The sequence below is a fragment of the Rosa chinensis genome, chromosome 2 (genome assembly GCF_002994745.2).
Source record: "Rosa chinensis cultivar Old Blush chromosome 2, RchiOBHm-V2, whole genome shotgun sequence".
In the NCBI taxonomy this organism is placed as follows: Eukaryota; Viridiplantae; Streptophyta; class Magnoliopsida; order Rosales; family Rosaceae; genus Rosa; species Rosa chinensis.
The window spans coordinates 41,051,510-41,070,028 of record NC_037089.1 but is presented as its reverse complement, the minus strand read 5'-3'; the positions used below and the strand labels follow the sequence as shown (position 1 = coordinate 41,070,028).

At 36.5% G+C, this 18,519-nt stretch overlaps 1 protein-coding gene across 4 annotated transcripts; it reads right to left on the bottom strand.

Moving 5' to 3' along the window:
• Nucleotides 1-310: 310 nt before the first annotated feature.
• On the bottom strand, nt 311-17,659 carry LOC112185409 (two pore calcium channel protein 1A). Of its 4 annotated transcripts, XM_024323657.2 has the most exons (24): nt 17,411-17,659; nt 17,158-17,301; nt 16,949-17,056; nt 16,260-16,355; nt 15,424-15,554; nt 14,229-14,289; nt 13,847-14,013; nt 13,412-13,517; nt 13,098-13,175; nt 12,812-12,873; nt 11,861-11,933; nt 11,115-11,180; nt 10,873-11,016; nt 10,533-10,590; nt 10,059-10,166; nt 8,817-8,880; nt 8,100-8,268; nt 5,820-5,884; nt 5,497-5,587; nt 4,444-4,530; nt 3,559-3,636; nt 2,712-2,749; nt 2,508-2,615; nt 311-659 (listed from the first exon to the last, which is right to left on the bottom strand). In XM_024323657.2, the coding sequence occupies exons 1-23, from the start codon at nt 17,543-17,545 to the stop codon at nt 2,528-2,530; spliced, it is 2,217 nt and encodes a 738-aa protein (XP_024179425.1). In that variant the 5' UTR covers nt 17,546-17,659; the 3' UTR covers nt 311-659; nt 2,508-2,527. The 4 variants fall into 4 exon arrangements, with proteins under 4 accessions (XP_024179425.1, XP_024179427.1, XP_040370437.1 ...); XM_024323659.2 differs by lacking the exon at nt 4,444-4,530; XM_040514503.1 differs by lacking the exons at nt 14,229-14,289; nt 15,424-15,554.
• Nucleotides 17,660-18,519: the final 860 nt, after the last annotated feature.

Below are 18,519 nucleotides of genomic sequence, written 5' to 3'. Positions count from 1 at the left end.
TGCATATGTCATTTGAGCAGTGAATTGTAGTAGTAACCGTAACCAATATCATAACCGTAACAAGGGAGATACACCCCAATAGGATTTCCAATACCAGAGGGTTCTAAGAGAACAAAGGCGACCAAGAGTGTCAAAAACTTAAGACATTAGCAATCGAACTCTCAAGAACATGAATCAGGAAACCAACGCCCCAATCCAAAAATGAACCGGAGCCCAGCTTCTCAAGCAGAAGTCTCCTGGATCCCAAATGCGAACCTAAGAATGAGTGGGCTTAAGAACAAAATCTACATCCAAATATGCACTATAGTAGTTGGTACAGATATCTTGGGTGAAAATATATATAAAAAATTAAGTATACCGTTGCATTAGTCTTTCTTTTGTAAATGGAACATCCAAACTTCGACTCATAAATGGCTAGTCGATAATGAAATAAAATAAAAAAATTGTAGTCTAAAATCACTAAAGAATGAACTGAACCTTAGTGCCCCGGCATTCCACTCCCTGAGACCTATACTCCTTACCACAGTATCCTCTACGTATCTTGTGACCCAAAAAAAAAATATCCTGTACTTTTAATTTGCAGACGACAATCCAACAAATCCGTGCCCTCTATATTTCCTTCACTCTTCTTTCTGGTTCTACCAAATCACTAACGTAACCTGTCAAAAAGCACAGAAACACAAAACAAATGTCAAAAAGATCAAACCTAACCAACTTATCGAATCTCTATAAAATTCACTTGCAAAGCGCAAGCTAGTGTGTGATACTAGCGAGAAAAAAAAAAGCATTATATCAAAAATATCAGGTGTTGTAATCAATTCTATCATTGCATTAAATTCTCAGAACAGGCAGCCTCCACAAAGGCATCCCGAACCAGCAGAATCATTGTTAACGCTCCCTAATTTTTCTCTCTTCTACTAGAGCTTGAACAAACCTGGCAGCAACCCATGCTTGGAGATAATATGTCCCAAGCATGGGCAACCTTTTGCCAGGGTGACCAGCTTATCCTAGATATCTTAAGCTCCAGTGGCTTTTTTATCTAAAGTTAAGCTTGGCTAAACTCATGAAGAATTGTGGGTGATGCTAAGCTCAAGAATCCGAATGCATGTCTCTCGGACCCTAATTTGAAAAACCACAATTGAGAAACAAAATCTCAGTTCTGTGATTATCGGTAAAGTAGTAAGCTTCAAGGGAACAAACACCTATTGCCAACCCAACCTGGATTAAATTGTCATCTGGACTGAAACACAGATCCTCAGACCAAAATAAATCATCTGGAAAAAAATCCTCAGACGGTCAGACCAAAAGAAGGAGAAAATGTCAAATTCAGATTTTCAAGCAACTTGCAACAACAGAAGGGGGTCCATTGGCTCTATTTGGGAAGCAATACAACTTGTCCAATCTGCAACCAGTTTTCCATTTTACGGAGGTGGAAGCCCATAAGAATGATGGTCTTCAAAAATCCTTTATTCCTCTCCAATTAAATAACCCAAAACACAGCAACTCCAACGAACGTTGGCCTTCTTCCCTAAAGCAGAATGGTGACTGCATAAAATACCAGCTAACTATGTTGGAACAATCCAGCTCAACCCACTTCCATAAACAGCTTTTTCCATAAGTTTGACAAAAACAGAACAGTCAACACAAACATGACCTGCACTCTCTCCCTCACTTTTACACAGAATACCCCAATGCTCTTGTGCCACAAGCCAACCAAAAAATTTGACTTTTGGGGGGGGGGGGGGGACCTTAGCTTTCCATAATGAACTTGAAGGAGGAAAAATGGGATCAGGTGAGCAATCAAACAGACTCCAGCTTCCATTTCCTAATATCCAATTTGGTCTCTACTAATCTGACTCCTTCCAAAAGAACAAACATAGAAGATACAAGATACATCTTGCAGCCAAGTTAATGTCATTCTTCAAATGTTAGTACTACCATCTGGTTACTTTATCTTTCTAGTAAAGGTGAGATACTCTCCATGTACAATGATGAGGCAATACATTAGCAATTGGCAATTCCAATGACTGATAAACGTACATATAGGATCAGCTTTCCTAAACCCTGTACCTTGCCTAACACTACAGCGCCTGTCCCTTAGTTTATAGCTCATTTTTGTAATCAAACATCTATGTTAGCTTGGCTCTTTTTGATTTCTTAACTTGGATTTCAGCTGTTATACCCCTGAAATATGAATCCTTAAAACCTACATTTTCACTAGTTCTATGTATGTGAATGTGTATCACAGTCAACAACTTTGAGAAAGATAGTCATTAATTTAAGAAGCGCATATGCTGCTACAAGCATACACTAACATCCAAGCTTCCATCATGTTGAGTTTGAAAACTGCAAGGCAGGACGCCAAGCAAGCCATTATGAAACATCCCATGTAACTATACTTTCAAAATTCCTAACACTAACATTAGCTGTTATAAGAGAAAGTTTGAAGGACTCAACACTATCAAGGGAGGACACAAGAAAAATAAATCATTCATCAGAATCATTACCATAACGGAAAATGACATAGCTATGCACTGGAGGACTGCGTTTCATTTAGCTCTGCACTCAACATATGATGAAGAAGAGCATCAACTCTCTGGCTCCGTGATTTTGAGCTGTACAAGACCCAAGATGTGAGTTTAGACTATCTGTAACAAGGAATACGAGCTGGTGACAACTTTATATAGCCATAATTAGCTAGAAATACATACCCTACAGATCGAGGTCGGTCTTTTACTCCTTCCACCTCCTAAATTAATAGAAGAAAATATAATTAAACAAGATGATAAAATGATAACTGAACTGATTATGGTTGGAGGTCCAAGGTGCTGCCTCCGTGATAACAGAAAAAAGCTCTAGAAATATTAGTCAAAGAAAGAATGGCTCCAAGATTCCAATTTAAATTTTGGCATTGCATCATATCTAACCTCTTAATGCTTAGAAATCAGTTAAGAATAGACACTGTAAAACCTACATCATGGTGTACAACCATCCGATGCTACAATATAGGCCCCTATTTTATAACAATCATACCTTTAAGTTAAAGAAAAATGGGCTACTTAGGCTCACATTCTTAGACAAGCATATTAGTATAGTGAAAGCAAGTCCAATAAATTAGCTAAATGTTATATTAAGGATGGATAACCAATATTGGAAATATATACTTTCTGAGCGAAAACCCCACATGCAAGTAGTACTCCAACACTAGGAACATAATTGGTTTTATATTTTAAAACATATAGGGTGCCAAATATATTATCACATTTCCAAATTACGAAGATATCATGGGACTCGTATGACTTAATTTCATCTCTTAATCCTGCTTTTGCATGACTTAATTTCAAGTAAATCTAGAGATTTTAGATGACGGAATGGATTCCATACTTTCTCCTTAAATTTGTAGATGTAGATCTGGAAAGATTTTAACACAACTGAAAGCATTATTTCTTATAATGGCTATATTTTATAAAAGATAAGGAAAGATCTTAAGAAATTTTTACAATTCTAGTATAATTCCCTGTTCTCAAGTCAGAAAATAAGTTTAAAGGAGATCCTGACCTCCCCATTCTTTTCACAAATTTCTGCAGACTCGAGCTCCATTTCAGCAAAGAAAGCCTCCAGGACAAAAGCCACAACCTGCAGTTACATAAAAAAAAATTATTATCTGTCTTCCTACGAAAGTCAAGTGGAATCATTTCCACTTGATAATAAATATGTAAAGTCTCAGAATTCTTTTCTAGTTTAAGACATAATAATTTATGCCAATGGACTAGCATAAAGCATTTGCTAACCTAGTTATGCAGTTATAGTTAAGATAAACAAAAATAGTTACCTGACCTCATTTTAAAAGTTTAAATAGAACATTATACTGATGAAACCTTTGATCCTTAAATTAATAAAACAAGATTATATAAACAAAAGAATTGTACTGGGAAAAATTTAGTCCTGAGATACATTGCTGAGGAACAAACAGACAATTCCTCATCACTTTTGTTCTGTCCTTACTATATTTTATTTCTCAGAGAACTTTGTCTTTGGATAAAGATTAGCATCGCCATGTTCTTTCCAAGCTATTGTACATGGGATCAACATGACAGTCTTCAAGTGTGCTATTTAGGAAATTACCTCAAATTTGTACAAGGGGTTAACTACCTTTCCATCTCAGCTTGGGAAAATGTGTGAAAGTGGGATGACAATAATGGTGATTGGTTAAATGATTTCCCATTAGCCTGGTTTTATTTTTATTTTTATATAGAGATCATATTAAAGGGGGACCTAAATTGTGGATGGTTTCAATCATTGAACTGTGTTAGGAAAAAATTATACAAAAACCAAAACTTCAAATATAATCTCCCCCACACACACCTCCTTTTCTGTTGTGTGTCAGTAGAACCTTATAAAACAAAGTACGGGAATTATTGAAGCAGCATTTTAGTAACTTACCAAATTCAGTAGAAGTAATACGGTTATAAGATAGAAACTGACAAAATAGAGAAGGCTCCAAGAAGTTCCCGTTAAAGCCTTATAACTCTGAAATGGTTAACTACATGTAATTAGTGACACGATACAGTAATAAAACTTATTTAATCTTTAGCTAGTTGGCATGAAATTCAGTACAAATATGAGGTAAAAATTAATTGCCTAATATTGTTCCGGAAAAACTATAAAAAAAATTTAAATTTCAGAATCTGCTCCATGAACTATAGTGGGTTCAAGAAATACTATGGACTATGAGAAGTTACTTCATCAAGCATATGTGATCGGGAAAATAGTTGGAATTGCTTAAAATCATGTTCCTGTTTTCCTAACATATTTAGAGGAATATGGTCTGGTTGGAAACTCTGGCAGTGTCAACTAATACAGAAAGGAGATTACATCCAAGCATCCAGATATCAAAACATACAGAAAGGTATTCTAACAAGAAATCCAAGAACACCTATACTGATCATGGCATAAAAAATGCTAATTCAGTTGCAAAAGCACTCGAAGTAACACCATCTGGAGCTATGTATATTAATGTAGGTATGCTTAGCGCTTGGTAGGTCAGGAGCAGAGGTTGTAGTATAGTAATTCCAAATCCAACTTCAACAAGGTCGAGTTGTTAGTTTGGTTGAGCATAAATCACTTCAACAAGGTAGTATTATAATTACATCTGCATCAGCCTCAGAGTTGTTAGTTTGGTTGAGCATAAATCACTTCAACAAGGTAGTATTATAATTACATCTGCATCAGCCTCCAGACCTTTCTTTTCGTTTCCATACAAAAACCAAACAAAACAAAGTGACAAACAAACAAAAGAAGCCATAGCCCGCGTTAAAGGAAAACAACACAGCAAAGGATAAACAGAGAAAAACTACTTGACATCCGAGACAAAAGCATGCTCAGGTGCTCAATGGAGATATGAACAGGAGAACGTTTGTTGGTCTACTAGATTTAATATAAATCAGATAATGGATGAGTGAAACATCAAACACAATAAAGAAATTAGAAGTATACCTGCATCCAAGCTTGCCAGTTTCCCATGACTAGTAAATTGAAAAGTGTCACCATCCCATTTGGATAGTCATTGAAGTTGAAAAGTAGATAGCTTATTTTGTCAAGAAAATTCAATGAATAGACATTAACATGGAAATAAAGCCATCGTTACGCCTATGTGGAAATGGAGCTAAATGACTTATCAAACTTCAATTTCATAACTCGGGGAAATTTATACAGTAGTATGAGGTTAAATCTTGTAATCTTAAAAAAGTTTAGAACAATTCAATCATCTATGAATAACCACAGGTCCAATGAAAATTTCCATAGTTGACAAAGGATACTCGTTGTCATAAAGATCTGTTGCTTCCAAATTGGCATTTCCAGCATTAACAATCCCCCCGAAGATCTGCATATTAAATAGGAAATAAATGCTTACAGACTCTTGTGAGATTAGCATAAGGGTGGAATTGAGAAGCTTAATACATTTTAGATATATATACAAACAAACAAAAACACACACACAGATATATATATACAGGGCCCTTCTAGTGAGGGATCCCTTTTTTTTGTCTTTTCTAGGGATAGGGCATTAGACCAACTTTTCGATCATATTTCCACATCTCAACCGTTCAGTTTTTAGGTCCTAATGTATAGATCAATTCTGCAAATTTTCAGCCAAATCAGTGATTGTTAAGGCATCCAAAACTGCAATTTACCATTATAAACACGAACGGTTCCAGTTCGACAGATTCGGTCTGTTCGTGTAAATGGCAGTTTTGGATGCCTTAACGATCACCGATTTGGCTGAAAATTTGCAGAAGTGATCTACACATTAGGACCTAAAAAATGAACGGTTGAGATGCCAAAATATAATCGAAAAGTTTATCTAATGCCTATCCCTATAAAAGACTAAAAAAGGGATCCCTTAGTGGAAGGGCCGCCGCGTTCAGGCGCTGACTGTGGCTTGAAATCTTGCCAGACGGAGGCCAAATGTCAGCGCCTGAATGTGGCTGCAGCGTCGCTGTCCGCACTTTAGCGACAGAGCGGACATCCGCTCTAGATCGCCTCCGTATATATATGTATGTATGCCGTTCGAGAGCAGACGTCCGCAAACCCAGAAAAAGTGCGGACGTCGCTCCTCCGGCTTCGATCAAGCTTCGACGGCGCGACGCGGCTTGCCGGAGGGGGCCTAGGGGTCTGAGAAGCCGGTCTGCAGTCAGGTGGAGACGCCGGCGACGAGGTTGCGGCGTTGCCCAGAAGCTTGCAGTTGCAGGTCCATCCGCTCCCCAGAACGTGCAACCTCGATCTCCTCCGACCTCAATCGTTGCCCAGAACGGTCTGGGATGCCTCTGGCCTCCCTCCTGCAAGCCGCGCGCCGCCGTTTGTAAGGTGCTGCTGCGTCGATGTCCACACTTTAGCGACAGTGCGGACGTTTGCTTGTGATCGGGCCTCTATATATATATATAGAGAGAGAGAGAGAGAGAGAGAGAGAGAGAGAGAGAGAGAGAGAGAGAGAGAGAGAGAGAGAGAGAGAGAGAGGAGAGAGAGAGAGAGAGAGAGAGAGAGAGAGAGAGAGAGAGAGAGAGAGAGAGAGAGAGAGAGAGAGAGAGAGAGAGAGAGAGAGAGAGAGAGAGAGAGAGAGAGAGGAGAGAGAGAGAGAGAGAGAGAGAGAGAGAGAGAGAGAGAGAGAGAGAAGTTGTATGTTAAGGAGGTCCTTAGATATTAATATCTAAGGATTTCCTTGATAGACCCATTTTTCGGTTGTATATCTACATCTCGACCGTTCAGTTTTTAGGTGCTAATGTATAGATCACTTATGCAAATTTTCAGCCAAATTGATGATCGTTAAGGTATCAAACTAAATTAAATCAATGAACAAACCGAATCTGTCCAACCTGAATAGTTCGTGTTCATAATTGTAAATTGCAGTTTTAAATGGCTTCATGATTATCAATTCGGCTTAAAATTTGTAGAGATGATCTATTCACATATACCTAAAAACTGAAAGGTCGAGATGTGGATATGCGACCGAAAAGTGAGTATATCGAAAAGTGAGTATATCAAGGAAATCCTTAGATATTAATATCTAAGGACCTCCTTAGCAGATATAAATATATATATATATATATATATTATATAAATTAGAGTATAATTACAAATGGAGTATAACTACCATTGCCTTATGAATGACATGGAACCGTTGAAATATGCATGGAATGATCGAATGCAAATGTACTACGTTTTGAATCTGAAATGGTGAAATATGGTACAAGTTTGTTGCACCTATCCCAATAAAGAACTTGGGCGACATGTATACATAAAGTAGAGCACACAATGGCTTGCAGTCATTCATGAACTTGTCCTAAGCCATCAAAGTACATTATGAGAGCATCTACTACAAGTAGCTTCTCTTTTCGTTTTTTCTTTTTTTCCGTAACCGTTCAAAAGATGAGCATCTAACAAAAAATGTTTCTTCATTTTTAGTTTTTTGTTGTTTGTACAAAGTTATTTGTATTGTAAAGGATATGTATGTAGGCATACTTGCAACCAAAAATTTAGATATTGAAATTTGTGGAACTATTGCAACAAAAGACAAGCAGAGGAAAAGAGCTCCGTAGTACCTGTACACCAAGCGTACAATATATGCACATGACACAAAATATGGTCCCAAGGTATGGCATCAAACTTGGTATAAGAGTTAAGAATGTGGCGATAAAGGCTCGGCAACGCTGGACATACATCAGGAGCCTAATCAATCGTAACATCCTTGCAATGAGAAGGTAGCGAATCCTGTTGATAAGAAAGGCATATGCAATTACATCCTCTCTTTTTTCATTATTGTAAGAGCTCATAAAATTTGAGAACAAATTCACAATAGTATATTGCTAAACACGAGGAGACAGAGCTTGGTCATGAGTTGTGAACAGATTATTTAAAACCATCTATTTTATGTGGGTGTGTGTGTTATCCTGATACTGATATTAGAAGAATTTACTCTACTATCCAATATCCAAAATACACGAGCAAATTTGCACTCCAGAACTAGGTCATAAATCTGGGGTCAGGTTCAATAGCACTATATTTTTCACACAAGATACAGAACTTTTAAACCATTAAATCTTCATTCATTCAACGGCTAGGAATAATTATGACATTACAAATAATTTAAATAGCAAATAATTCTTCTTTTGGAAATAACTTAATCATCTCTACTCTCTCCGCTCCTTTTTTTCTCTCTCTTAAATTATGTTTTATCACTTTATCACTCATCACCATCTTCTTCATTCTATGGACATAACTTAATACACATGCAGGGTATTAAAATTTGACACCCTTACCATTCTCCATTTGAAAGGAAAGTTAGTCCTTCTGGAGCAGCAAAAGTTAGTGTTTCTCCGATAGCTGCAAATTTAATACTCAAGACGTCACACAAATATAATTGAATCTAACAAAAAGTTAAGAAAACATATATAACCTGAACGATACAATAAATGGATCCATTCTAGACATGATTACCCATACTCATATATGCAAAATCAAATTCTTTTCAGTTGGCATTTCTTGCTACCATTTGTAATCACACTGATATTGACCCAAAACTGTTGAGAGAGTGAGAGACAGACAGACAGACAGAAGAGGAAACTGAGAAAATGTGGTGGTTTGAAAAGAATTTCTCAACATTACACAGAAGACTTCCACATTATTCGGATAGAAAACATATAATAATAGCTGTTTTAAAATCAAAAACTAAAACCGACAGCTTTTCAAAATTAAACATATTACTTTGAAAAACTGATACATTGTAGATACGAAAGCTTGAGATCAGATAAGAATGTGCACTGAATTTTAGTTTTATTTTTCCTCAGCTATAGCCTATAAAACTATAAAACAGAGCATCAGAAGAAACAGGTAGGCCTTTAGAATGCAATATGATAAAATCATAGAACCATAGTTATTTAACAAACAGAACAAATAAGGAATTTCAACAATTGTCTGTCACAAACTAACAATAATACCAGGTTTCCAGATGTCATGTTTACACCATGCGGTATTGTCATAATGACCGACTCCATAGGCAAGGTCCCATTTTTCCCATGTGGGATGTATATATTCTCAACACGCCCCCGCACGCCATTCACATGGACAACTTTTTGGGTGACGTGGAGCCCGTGTGGCCATTAGGCATACACACGTGAGAAACCTGCTCTGATACCATGATAAAGTAATCTGGGGTTCACATCCAAAACCAATTGGCAATGGATGGAGTGGCCCAAACCCTTATAAACCCATAGGCAAGGTCTTATTTTTCCCATGTGGGATGTATATATTCTCAACAATAGTGCTTCCCATAGGAGTTGGGTCTGAAGGCAGATAATCCAGATCTGCCTCCCAAGAACCTTTTTGGGCCACACAGATATTAATACTACGCTTTCTATGGTTTTGATCTAGTAGTTAATATATTAAACCAGTGAAAGAATTACTGTAAAAATAATGAGCACTTCAAAACCAATTTGTTACATTAAGCAAAAGAAAAAACAAAAGATAAAAATTGCTGGGATGTGATTGGGCAGACATATTACCTATTATCAATGTGACCAGAAAATCAAATCGATTTTGGCCATCCCTCCAAAAGTTCTCAAATCCAAATGAATAGACTTTCAGAGCCATTTCCAGTACATATACCCACCCTATGGATGAGAAAGAAAACCACTAATCAACAATTTAAAGCTTCTTTTGTTAGCATCAATTGTCAATAAATGACATCAACCACAAGCTGAAAGATTAAACCGGAAGATTAATCAACAAGAACCAGATAATGTAATGTAATTACTCAAATGGCCTAAACCACCAGATTAAACTATTTTGTCTGCTTTAACTCTTTAAAATTAAGTAACTTTTAAGTATATGATAATCTCCGGTCACGAGTGTAACTCATAGCACACTATAAACATCTTCCCAAAACCATAGAAATTTGGTTTGGACATTATTATATGCCTTATCATTCCCTTACATAACAAACTACCCGAAGAACTAATGCTCAAATAAGCCCTTACCAAGGACAAACTCCATCGATTGCCATACCTTCTGAGCAGAATTGTTTTCTATGTCAAGCTGAAACCGAACAGAGATTAAAATTAACACACTTCATAGTTGCAGTCAAAATTTGAGTAACAACAGTAATTTGAAGGAACCATCAAAACGTCAAATGATTCTGTCGTCGTTTACAAGTTGTTTAACAATCCATTTAACTCTTTGTAAAATATGAAACACGAAAGCAGCCCAAATCAAAAGGTAAAGGAGATATTTTTCTCATGTTGAAAAGAATAGAAAATTATATTTTATATATACTTTAAACGATGAGTCCAGCACTTGTGTAAGAATGTTAAGCCTTACCGTAGTTTCAACGATAACAGCAGATAGATTGATTATGAGTATGAAGGATATTATGTATCCAAATTTGGGGCTCTGAATAAAGGCCTTCAACTTCTCTGAGAAGGGAGAATGGTAACACAAAGGGAACTTTTCAAACCAAGATGGCTGCACCCAAAATTTGCAGCACCAAACTTCAGTTTGAGAACTTAATTATCAATTATAAATATAAAATTTTTCTATGTCTTGGACAAATTTCGACTTACGGTATCCTCCTTCTGGAATTTTAGGGCAATGGCGTTACAGAGGTCAGTGAATTCGTCTAAGTTAATCTGCAGGCAAAACAGAGAATAGTTCAGCAAACAAATGAGGAGATGCAGAGTCAACAACTGATAATATTAATAAACCAACCAGTGAAATATACATAAATGAATAATAATAATAATAGCATGAGCATGAATTGAAGAAAAGTTGTGTTCAAAAACTTAAAAGAGAAAAAATACCAACCAAGGCAAGTTAAAACAAATGTCATCAGCATACTCTAACATTTAATAGAAAGGGTAGGGCTATTGCCACCCTAGTATTTACTCACTAAACCCCACAAAGTATTTATCTCTAAAATTCCTCTATTACCATCAAAAGTAAATTTAATTAAAAGAAAGACCAAAACCCAGAAAAACACCAAAAAGAACAAACCCAGTCAATCAGCAACTAAACACCCATAAAGCCAGCAACCACTCAATTATTTAATCCTGGTCTTAATAAACTTTCAGTCCCTCAAGAGAGGGGGAGGGGGATTGGGAATGCAAAGACAAAAACAAGATGAAAAACAAAAAGATACTAACTAAACCAAGGATATATAGCAACAGAACTGAGACACACAGGCTACCTGAAATGTAAAGACAACAAAAGAAATCAATAAAGTCATCTAGGTGATGAAAAAGAAAGTCATTTTTGCTGTGGAATAAAAGATACTAAAAGTCTAAAAATGCTTGTATAAAAATTTATCTACCTTGATGTCTCCACTGTCATCCAGCTCATCAAATATCAGCTCAAATTCTTCTCTTGATATTTTTGGCAAAGTCCTAAAAAAACATTTTAAAAAAAAAAGTTGTTAAACTCCAGACGATAAATATCACAAAGGAGCAGTTCAATATTGGAAATATTTCACAAAAGGATATTATCGACCAATGTAACAAACAGTGAGTGGGTCGATCAAGCAAGTACTGAATTGGAATAGTCAACCTACTGATGTTAGTAATGACTGCCAGTAGTCCAATCACCATGCAAGATGAGAATTCCAAGGAAAATGTAGAAAAGCCTAGCTATTACCAGCTGATTATTGAAGTTATAGCAGATGATGAGGAGAAAGTAGAGGGGGCAGTAGAAAGTTTAGCTCCACCACACTTTCCCTGTGAGTTAAAATTTTGGTTTTAGAAGAGACTAACAGTGAGAAGGTAAGTGAGTTGACTGGTGGGCTCAAAAATGGATGATAGGAGTGGGTAGCCTTCTGGTGAGTCTTTTAACAAATACCTGATTGATGTTAACTCAGATCCAATATTTTCTCCTGCTAGTTTCATATGGCAAGCTGGGAGCTTAAGGGTAAGGTTTCAGTTTCACAGTCAAAGTTTGAAAAACCTGACCGAAAAGGAAACCAGAATCATTGTTAAATAAAATTTAATATGAAACCAAAATAATAGCAGCCTTCTAAGGCCTTGCCACGACTGCGTAGACAGTTAGACCATCAACGTCAGATCCGAATTCTTGTGAGCCTGTTGGGCAATCATAGCTGGATTGTTGGAGACAGAGTCATGCCGTGTTTAACAGAAGATTCTAGCAACAATATTTCAACAAAAGCACTACTAAATAGATCATTTATGCAGAAGCAAAGTAAGCCATGTTGGTGCTCCTCTCCTCACTGGTGTATCAAGTGCAAGTTATCAAATAGATGAGATTGAATTACCTGTATTTGTTTAGTTCCTCAAACAAACGTATGCACTGGTCCTTATTGATATATCCAGCATTCTGTCAAGCACAAAATAACCAAACACTTGGAACCATGCAATGGGATAAAAATAGGGGAGTTATTTTGGTCGCTCCCCTAAAAATAGAATATAAGAAAATGCATGATGAGTATGAAGGATAAAAAGACTCTCATAACTCTTTTCCTCTGTATGGAACAGATGAAGCAAAACTTGATGGAAAGCCTGCCAAAGTAATATCTAATCAGTAAGGACAGCATTACTTACATCTTGTTCTATTAAATTAAAGGCTTTCTCCAGTATAGTTTTCCTCGTCTGGTCCATCTCAGAAACTTGCTTTACAAGCTACAAAATAATGACAATTTAGCATGCAATATTCCTATGCCCGAATATTAAAGAAATAACCCATCAAATATTGTTTGTGTATTAGGAAAGATATCCGCTCTACATACACATGCGGCAAATAAATATGAATAAAATTATTTCATCCACATAGTTGTTCAGAATTAGATCATATATACTGTATTATCGATGTGATTGGTTCACAAGTAAAAGAAGCATTACACATAAATAAACCACACCTGACTTTTGAAGCTGTCATACACGACGGCAAGGATCAAATTTGTGACAAAATAGACTCCTAGCAACACGTACAGAACAAAAAACAAGCAATACCAACGTGAAGCCCTAAAATCAAAACAGAATATCATTAGATATTGATACTAAGGACCATATGAAAAGAATAGGAGTTCAAAATTCTGTAATATAAGATATTAGGAAAATAAAGTGAAACAGGAATGCAAGGAAATTATAACTAGTTCTATTCTGATTTGTAAAGGAGCTAAAATGACAGGAAGCAAAAGTGAAACTAGTACGAGTCAAACTCCTCAGCGTGGCAGTGGCAAATGGGAACTTAACTTTACTAGCTGTAACTAAAAACATGAGAAAGGAATATGAAGTATGTAATATAATTGTTTAGGCGAAGTATGTAATATAATTGTTTAGGCCACACTTACTTGTAGGCAGGTATCCAGACATCTGGATTGTTGGATGTGGTGAATAAAACAAACATCTGATACAATGTGGTACCGTATGAAGTAAATACTGTTGTCCCCTGGTCAGTATCTTCAAATATGACATAAGCTAGCCAACTGGAAAACAGAAGAAATAAAAGCCCTAAAGCCTGCAATTGAAGAAATAAACTGTGAAATGGAACAGTGGAGATTATACATCTGTATGGAACTGAAAAGTTGAAATCGAAACAGAATCAAATGGAAGCATGCCATATAATCAAAACCCCAAAAAAAAAAAAAATCAGCATTTAACAGTACCAATAACCCACATAACAAGAATACAACACTAGTATAAGTTAAGCAAAACAGTGGATAGTTAACAAACCAAGACGTTCAAGTATGTGCCAAACATTCCAGCCAAGATGAGCATGCACGATCGTAATTCCCTATCAATGAAAGAAATTAGGAAAATAAATAACAGATTAATTGTAATTATGTCGTTAAACTAGGATGAAACAATATCAAATCAAGTAAGCTAATAATGATTAAGTGCCTAAATTATACACCATATAGCATCATTACTGGCTTAAAAGAAACAAAAAAAAAAAACAAAAAATCAGTTTATAGGCTACTCTGCTTTTAGAACTTAATCTATATACCAGCAATTAGACTAGCGCGGTTCCCAGTTTGATACAACTGATGGGTTTGGTAAAATTGCAGAATTTCTCTACAAGCCTAAAGTCAGTTACATGCTACTCTATCTACCCTTATGAGCATGGTATGCCTCTGAATCAGAAATAGATGACCAGGTATCAGCGTTTCTAATGTGGCACTAACTTACTTTTTTTTTTTTTCTAATGTGGCACTAACTTACTTTTCTTGCCCTGAATCAAAAATAGCATGGTATGCTCCTGAAATGACCAAAAAAAAAAAGAGCCACCAGCTGGTTAGAACGCTAGATAATTGTTGACCCACATCCTAATGGCTTGACCATTTGAAAAATAGTGGGGAGACCCTGAGTTGAATCTCTGTAATTGCGAAGCCACCCAAATAAGTTGATCACCACATGTTGGATGCAAATGGTGGAGAGACACCCAAATGTGAGGGGGAGTGTACACTCTAAGTAAGTTTCCCACATCCTAACAGCTTAAACTCTTGGAAATAGTGGTAAACCAACCATCACTACCACCAAAGAACTAAACCGTAAAAGAAAATTTAGAAATAATAAAAATAATAATAGATCTAAAGTTATGCTTCAACTAAATGATTAATTTCAGTATGATTGTAGTTCCATTTACATCTTCCTTGCAGAAATGAAGACAAGAAAGTTTATTGAGAACCAAATTAACAAGGACGGTCATAGTAGAATGATACTAACAGTAAAATTAAGGTTGCATTATTAAAAAAAATAATAATAATAATAATACAGATGTACACACACACACACATTTTCACATTAGGTTACTTCTTCCTCCACATTTTCTCACTGAACTTGACAGAAACCTCTTACTGACTTGCCCCATCTGTATATGATTTACTTGCAATGAATAAACACAGAATAGGGTTTTATCGCACAATACCTAAAGTTCAAGATGAAAAAGATGACTCTGACATATGGAGCAACCCGGAAAGGGAGAGAATCAAAGGCTACTGGAGACAAATAGAGAACATAAACCAGCAAATCAGCAACCAAAATCAGCAGGCATACGACCTGTGAAAAAAAAGTACATGTATATCATTACGCTAAATAAAACAAAAGTATCAAGAATTTATCACATTCAGTGGATATCTCAAATATTTAATTAAACCTTCGTTTTTTATCCGTTTGCACAGCAGAAGCTGCTCTATTTTCTCCACTACATATGATGTTGAAGGTATCAATGGTCGTAAAAGCACAAGTATTATGCTGTACACATCTAGAAATCATAAAGTAGTTCAGGTTCTCCTACTACTGTGACCACTAGAAAACAGCTACAACTCGTCAAAAAGGAAGTTTATGAAGGCCAAAATCTATTCTGAAGGAAATTTTGTTGTAGTTTCTACCTGTACATAACTAGAATCCTAGAACATAAATCTATTCCATTTATAACAAAGAAAATTTACCTAAAGATGTGAACATGAAAAGAATATTTAAGCTGCCTCACATGATAAAACATGAAAATCATACACTTCCCCAATTTTCTTGTAAAAAGAAAATAGACCAAGCAGCTATCAAAATAAGGAAAAGAATTGGCAGTGGCTGTGCTAGAAATAGATATACACTTAAGAAACAAAGGGATGGTTAGGTAGCACCAACTGTAACCAACAATAAAGATCCCCCGGAGCCACACCCTGCCCCTTTATATAAATAAAAAAAAATAAAAAAGGCTGATTGGAGATCATTTGGATATGTACAAGGTCGAACCCATAAACCTACCTTGAATTGAGTAAGAGGACTTTTCCAATAGAGACGGAACCCCACATATGAAATTGGAAAGAAAGTATGCACCATGAGTACAATCAGTGTTATGCCCTGCAGACAACAGAATCACACAAATTGAGATAATAAATAATTAATTAAAAAAAATAAAAAGAGGAAAAGACTAGCTATCTAGTGCACCATCCGTTAGAAATTGGCTGGAAATAAAAATGAATTACAAGTCTCATCAGTGAATCTAGACGTTAAGTGAACTCTATGAATCTTCTAGCATTAATCACACTGCAGTTCAGAACATGTGTGTGTGTGTGTGTTTTTACCCAAGTACATAAGAGAAATTTATAAAAGAAATGTAAAAGAAATGTTGTATAAAAACCAGTTATATCCTTGTGCTAATCCCTTCCATGGTGTGCACATTCTTGCAGCCATGTAGTCGTGAAGATGAAACGATTTATCAAGAAATTTCCTTTGCACATTTGTTGCAAGCTCATTAATCAGCTCCGAAGTTGGTAGAATTATAAATTCAAAGTGTCCGTCGTGGTAAAACAAATGATTTCAGTCTCTAAAGAAAGAACCACTGGACAGGATGCAAGATTTATGATGAAAGGGAATGACACTAAAACGCAACATAGGTTGACGAAAAATTAAAAGTAAGTTTGGAGAAGAATTGTGAATGTAGAAGAGTGTACCTCATAAATAAGGGACTCCGTAGGAGTTAAGTAGGGCAATTGGCCGAGATAGTAGTAATCCCTGTCACTGCAAGTATAATCAGTATACCTGGCACACCACAGAGGTTTCTGCACACAATTGAAGACACAAATTATTGAAGCAATAACAGGGGGGGGATTATACTGCGACGTGAGATTGTGAGGAAGGAGGAGGCTAGGGATTTACAAACCTCAAGGAAATTGAGAATCAAGAGAGCGAAGTAGAGTAGGGCCCAGAGGAAGCTGAATCGCATATAAAGGAAGTAGTATTTTGCAGAGCTATGGAAAGATGAGAGATCAAGTATCTGCTCAGGTAAGCCAATGCCGTCTTCCGCCTGCAAATTGCATTTTACTTTTAACTCCATTTCAATTTCAATCATTAATTGATGAGAGAATGAAGAAGATGATGAGAATTGAGGAAATGAGAGAAAGAGAGAGAGATACCAAGTCGACGAGAGCGGCTGCTTTCTGATAAGAAGAGCCGAATGTAATGGCATCGGAGCGGCGTTTGAAGGCCCTGGACAAATCGCCCCCGCGTCGGAGAGTACTGCTTTCTCCGGTGAGCAATGGATTCTCCATTTGCTTTGTCCGGCGGTTACTTTTGATTGTTTCGAGGCGGGATAAGTTTTATTATTATTATGTACGTGTATATTACGTGTAAGATAGTAGCGGAAGAGAATACGGATTTGATTTTATTTTAGATCTGTGATGTCAGGCGATGCGATGCGGGGTTTATTTATTGGGTCAAGCATTCAACACGATGTCGGCTGATGGACACATGCGCCCATTCTTCATTTTAGGTCCCAGCATGATCTGTCAATTGAGTTATATTCAAAATATTTTTGAAATTAGTTTTTAAATATTAATATAGTTCCCACATCTGAAATTTACTATCTTCTAATTCTCAGTTAACTGTTCATCGGCTTATGAACAGTGTCGGCTTGAGCCAAGCCGGTCGTGGCTGAAAATACTATTTTGTCCCTGTGTCAGCTCTCTCTTGCCCGGCACCTGTCTGCCTGCTTTGATCCCCGTGTCTTTCTTCTTCACTACAGAGAGAGAGAGAGTGGAGGGAATTCATTTTCTTGGACCACCAACCCTCAGTGTGTGTTTTTCTTGCTTCGACACCTGGGGTGGTTCTCAATATCGTGTCTATAATACCTCGCTCCACCGAGAGGTAAATAGTGTTGAGGATTGTGCAATCGGTGTTTTATTTGCATTTGAGGATTTTTGGCAAGATTACTTGCAACCGATTTGCGGGTAATTTCAGTTCTGATGTTGCATGTCATGGTTGTGTCTGTGTTTCTTCGATTTAGGGTTTCTTTGTTGGCAGTTTTTTGGATTTACAGTTCGTCAAATTTGATTTTTGTTGAAATAGTGGGTTTTGGTGATGAGTCAAATTTTGGGTTTCACGTAATCTGTTTTCTGAAGCTGATAGACACGATGTTTTCCTTTTTTTCTCTTTGTTCTTGGCTGAGCTTTGTGTTTCTGTTGTTGATAGAGTGAAAGAGAGGGAGAGAATTTAATAGAGACTCAAAATGAAAGAGAAAACGAAA